Genomic DNA, 6,266 nt, shown 5'->3' with positions numbered 1-6,266 from the left:
GTCGAAGACATCATAAGAAGGAAAGTGAAAAGCCATGCAACCTCTGAAGAGACAACTAACACAACACCTATACCCCCTATTAGACTATTTTACAGGAACTTCTTTTCCACAGCTCATAAAACGGAGGAAAGGGTCCTGAAAGATATTGTTAATAGAAACGTTATCCCTACAGACAAAAATCAGAGGATACAACTGACGATTTACTATAAAACCAGAAAAACGGCCAGCCTACTCATGAGAAACTCTCCAGACACAAAACAGAACACTTTAAAAGAGACTAACGTCGTCTATGCCTTCAAATGCCCACTTGGGGACTGTAAGCTCCAAAAAACCCAGTATATAGGCAAGACAACAACATCTCTTTCTAGGCGTTTAACGATGCATAAGCAACAGGGCTCCATTAAGGAACATATAATCTCTTCCCACAACCAAACCATCGCCAGAGAAATCCTAGTAAACAACACAGAAATCATCGATAGATACAGCGATAGCAGGCGGCTTGACGTTTGCGAGGCACTACACATCAAGAAGTCAACACCAGCAATCAACAGCCAATTATTGCACAACTATATTCTACCCACCTCAAGACTCCGCTCCAATATAGAAGCATCAAGAAATATGGACCAATAGGCTTTCTACAAACACTTCTATTCAATATCCATTGTTTCGTGTTCTGTCTTGTGTTGATGAAATTAATACCCTATTAATACTCTTGTTCTGTCTTGTGTTGATGAAATTAATACCCTATTAATACCACATCTTGTTCTGTCTTGTATTAATGCCACATCACCCCTTCCACCTCATTCAAATGTAGATATAAAATCGGAGATATGTAAGTTCTATTCAGTTGTGTATTTGTGAACTAAAGTCTTTGAAAATGTAATAAGTTTTACGAAACGCGCCCGTGTCGCGTCAGACTAGAAATAAAAATGAATTTTGGAGAATTGATTTTTGATTTACTTCCAACAGTGAAGCGTAATGTACGAAAGATTGAGAAAATTCGTGTTAGAATTATTAATCTTACTTTTTCGGTCATATTTAATAATATATATATATATATATATATATATATATATATATATATATATATATATATATATATATATATATATATATATATATATATATATACATATATATATATATATATATATATATATATATATATATATATATATATGTCGTACCTAATAGCCAGAACGCACTTCTCAGCCTACGATTCAAGGCCCGATTTGCCTAATAAGCCAAGTTTTCATGAATTAATGTTTTTTCGTCTACCTAACCTACCTAACCTAACCTAACCTTACCTATAAATATAGGTTAGGTTAGGTTAGGTAGGGTTGGTTAGGTTCGGTCATATATCTACGTTAATTTTAACTCCAATAAAAAAAATTGACCTCATACATAGAGAAAAGGGTTGCTTTATCATTTCATAAGAAAAAAATTATAGTAAATATATTAATTCAGGAAAACTTGGCTTATTAGGCAAATCGGGCCTTGAATAGTAGGCTGAGAAGTGAGTTCTGGCTACTAGGTACGACATATGTCTATATATATATATATATATATATATATATATGTCGTACCTAGTAGCCAGAACTCACTTTTTGGCCTACTATTCAAGGCCCGATTTGCCTAATAAGCCAAGTTTTCTTGAATTAATATATTTTTTCTAATTTTTTTCTTATGAAATGATAAAGCTACCCATTTCATTATGTATGAGGTCAATTTTTTTTTATTGGAGTTAAAATTAACGTAGATATATGACCGAACCTAACCAACCCTACCTAACCTAACCTAACCTATCTTTATAGGTTAGGTTTGGTTAGGTAGCCGAAAAAGTTAGGTTAGGTTAGGTTAGGTAGGTTAGGTAGTCGAAAAACAATTAATTCATGAAAACTTGGCTTATTAGGCAAATCGGGCCTTGCATAGTAGGCTGAGAAGTGCGTTCTGGCTACTAGGTACGACATATATATATATATATATATATATATATATATATATATATATATATATATATATATATATATATATATATATATATGTCGTACCTAATAGCCAGAACGCACTTGTCAGCCTACTATGCAAGGCCCGATTTGCCTAATAAGCCAAGTTTTCCTGAATTAATATATTTTCTCAAATTTTTTTCTTATGAAATGATAAAGCTACCCATTTTATTATGTATGAGGTCAATTTTGTTTATTTGAGTTAAAATTAACGTAGATATATGACCAAACCTAACCAACCCTACCTAACCTAACCTAACCTATCTTTATAGGTTAGGTTAGGTTAGGTAGCAGAAAAAGTTAGGTTAGGTTAGGTTAGGTAGGTTAGGTAGTCGAAAAACAATTAATTCATGAAAACTTGGCTTATTAGGCAAATCGGGCCTTGCATAGTAGGCTGACAAGTGCGTTCTGGCTATTAGGTACGACATATATATATATATATATATATATATATATATATATATATATATATATATATATATATATATATATATATATATACATATATATATATGTATATATATATATATGTATATATATATATATATATATATATATATATATATATATATATATACATATATATATATATATGTATATATATATATATATATATATATATATATATATATATATATATATATATATATATATATATATGTCGTACCTAGTAGACAGAACGCACTTTTCTGCCTAATATGCAAGGCCCGATTTGCCTAATAAGCCGAGTTTTCCTGAATTAATATATTTTCTCTAATTTTTTTCTTATGAAATGATAAAGCTACCCATTTCATTATGTATGAGGTCAATTTTGTTTTATTGGAGTTAAAATTAACTTTGATATATGATCGAACCTAACCAACCCTACCTAACCTAACCTAACCTATCTTTATAGGTTAGGTTAGGTTAGGTAGCAGAAAAAGTTAGGTTAGGTTAGGTAGCAGAAAAAGTTAGGTTAGGTTAGGTTAGGTAGGTTAGGTAGTCGAAAAACAATTAATTCACGAAAACTTGGCTTATTAGGCAAATCGGGCCTTGCATAGTAGGCTGAGAAGTGAGTTCTGGCTACTAGGTACGACACATATATATATATATATATATATATATATATATATATATATATATATATATATATATATATATATATATATATATATATATGTATGAATGTGTGTACATGTGTATACAACATTAATAATTTTGTAATTAGCGTCAAACATTGTTATTTGCTTAGCTAAACGAACTAGAGGGTTCAGTTCCTGAACCGATTATGTGCCTCTGTAATCCTTTACACCACCGCCCACGGGATGGGTATGGGGTGCATAATAAAGAAAGAAATGGAAGGAATTGAAATTTCATAATACGGTTATTGACATTCAATAATAGTAAGATAAAGCAATGAGGAACAAATGGGAGACCAGTAATCAGATGAATATTTCAGACTGAAGGGCAGCCTTCTCTTCTTGTATATAAATGAAAAAATAAATTCGTTTGTTTAATTCTAATGCTTGTAGGCGAGAACAGTTGTGAACGCCAGCTAGCGCACAAGTACATGAGCGCCCAAAATACTTTTACACAAAAGACATGTACAGACAGGCGTGTGGCTTCTGACTTCTTTTTTATTGATTAATATTAAATATTAGGTGCTTACCTATAATAGTTATCATTTTATACAAGTATTACTCTCACATAATAAATATAAAAGGAGTTTATCCAAAAACTGACAGAAGTGTTGTGTTTTGTGCGTTGTATCTTGTTTGTGGGCATTCGGGGTGTGTTGTATTTACGCTGGCGGGCGGCGTCCTTACCAACTTCGAATTATGTTGACCAGACCACACACTAGAAATTAAAGGGACGACGACGTTTCGGTCCGTCCTGGACCATTCTCAAGTTCGAATTATGTCTATTACATCACTAAACTTCATTTAATAACTATATGCCTGTTAAATAGAAGATTTTAATTGTTAATAGCATTATATTGTCGTTTTAATATGGAACACGTACACATATTCGAAACGTCGAAAGCTGGTGTCCGAAGTGGTAAAAATATTAGTGTGCGATGTAGTCAATGTACGGAGTGTCTTGTATCCGGTACTCCTTCCCTATTACAAATTTGTTTATGAATGTATTTGCTCATTGTCTTGCCTATTTTTTGTGAATCCACTTGTATTCTGTTTATTACAACTTGTTTATTACCTTTCATATTTACTTATTGATTATATATTTAATTGAAAAAAAGAATGCAAAGTAGTGCATTCACCATGGGAGCAAGGTTTCCTTCAGAAAGTATATAAATGTGTACCAATATATTTTAATAAATAATTTGCAAGCGTATTCTTTAATTACAAAGATGAGGAAAACATAAGAGTTAAATGTAGAAAACCAGTTACAAACAAAAATAAGAAGTAGGAAAAATAAAGTGTGGCACCAGAAAGAACACTGGAACGCCTAGGTGAGCGTCGCCGCCATTATCACAACACGGGACGGTGAGTGTCCGGACATGAGCATAAAACCTTCCCACAAACTGCACCTATCATAAAAAAAAGCCCACCATTGACCTTCAAGTGCTCACATCAAGTCTAACTCTACAACAGCCTAAGAAACAACACTCAAGTCTTACCTAAGCCTCAACATTGACGTCCCACGTGAGGCGTCACCCAGCATCACCACTCATGCAGTCATCCGAGGAGAAAACCTTTCCAAAAACTGCACCTATCATAAAGAAGATGAAGACTCACCAGTGTTCAGAGTGTGGGAAGGTATTTAATCGTCTTGGGCATATGAAGGATCACATGTTAGTGCATTCGGGTGAAAAACCTCATATGTGTCCAGAGTGTGGGAAGGTATTCACTCGTCTTGGAAGTATGAAGACTCACATGTTAGTGCATTCGGGTGAAAAACCTCATAAGTGTCTAGAGTGTGGGAAGGTATTTACTCGTCTTGATTATATGAAGACTCACATGTTAGTGCATTCGGGTGAAAAACCTCATATGTGTCCAGAGTGTGGGAAGAGGTTCAGACACCTTAAAAGTATGAAGAATCACATGTTAGTGCATTCGGGTGAAAAACCTCGTATGTGTCCAGAGTGTGGGAAGAGGTTCAGTCGGCTTGGACATATGAAGACTCACATGTTAGTGCATTCGGGTGAAAAACCTCATATGTGTCCAGAGTGTGGGAAGAGGTTCAGTCAGCTTGGACAAATGAAGAATCACATGTTAGTGCATTCGGGTGAAAAACCTCATAAGTGTCCAGAGTGTGGGAAGAGGTACAGACAGCTTGGAAGTATGAAGACTCACATGATGATGCACAATGATGAAAGACCTTTTGAGTGTGATGAGTGTGGCAAAAGGTTTAGAGATCGTGGATCTATAATAAGTCACATGTTAGTACATACAGAAGAAAGGCCTTTTGAGTGTGATAAATGTGGCAGATTATATAAGTCACGTAGAGGTATAAAAGCACACATGTTAGTGCATTTGAATGATAAACCTTCATGAGTGTCCAGAGTTTTGGAAGAGATTCAGTCATCTTTGTAGTATGAAAACTCACAAGACGGTGCATTTGGTTGATAGGTTAAACATTTTGAGTGTGAGAGATAAATTGGAAAATGTTTTAAGTATAATGTATAATAAAGCACATATTAGTTCATTAACTTATAATACCATTTTTCCAATTTTAAAATTGCTGGAAATTGTAAACTTTATCAGGAAAATATCTTGCACTCTCCATAGCTTCAACCATTATTTTATTATATATTTTTATACTGTTTTAGCTTACCCAATTCCATATACTGTATTCAAAAACATGGTGTTGCTACTTCACTGTAACTTGTTTCTCACTCTCCAACCCCTGCCCTATTTTCCTTTCTGTCATCATGATTGTGTATCTACAACTGGTACCAATTGTCTTCTTTGATATCTGTGTACCTCATAGCTTCCGTTCCACTTTCTTCTCTGCCACAGAAGAAATGTGGCAATATTTCACAGCCACAGTGCTGGCATTGGCAGTGCCATCACTGCCACCACAGTTGAAGGCTTGAAAGCAAGCCAAAAGCACTCTAGTTGATTTGTTAACTTTTAACTGTGGTTTTATATATATACTATTGTACTATTTGTATGAAATATTAAAATAATTTTTTTTTTTTGCTTAATGACCGAGATATATAAATCATTAACAGATATATATTAGACTGGAATTTATTTCAGCTAAACCTCTTCATTTATATTTGCATCAGATATTTTTAGTAGTCTGACCTATCCACAG

The 6,266-nt window shown here is 33.7% G+C and overlaps 1 protein-coding gene across 1 annotated transcript; it reads left to right on the top strand.

Annotated features, from left to right (window-relative positions):
• The first annotated feature begins 4,729 nt into the window (after positions 1-4,729).
• LOC138356074 (gastrula zinc finger protein XlCGF8.2DB-like) lies at positions 4,730-6,042 on the top strand. Its single transcript, XM_069311698.1, has 3 exons — positions 4,730-5,075; positions 5,172-5,385; positions 5,937-6,042. The coding sequence occupies exons 1-3, from the start codon at positions 4,730-4,732 to the stop codon at positions 6,040-6,042; spliced, it is 666 nt and encodes a 221-aa protein (XP_069167799.1).
• Positions 6,043-6,266: the final 224 nt, after the last annotated feature.

Source organism: Procambarus clarkii, chromosome 6, assembly GCF_040958095.1.
Source record: "Procambarus clarkii isolate CNS0578487 chromosome 6, FALCON_Pclarkii_2.0, whole genome shotgun sequence".
NCBI lineage: Eukaryota > Metazoa > Arthropoda > Malacostraca > Decapoda > Cambaridae > Procambarus > Procambarus clarkii.
This window is presented reverse-complemented; position numbering and strand designations above follow the sequence as displayed.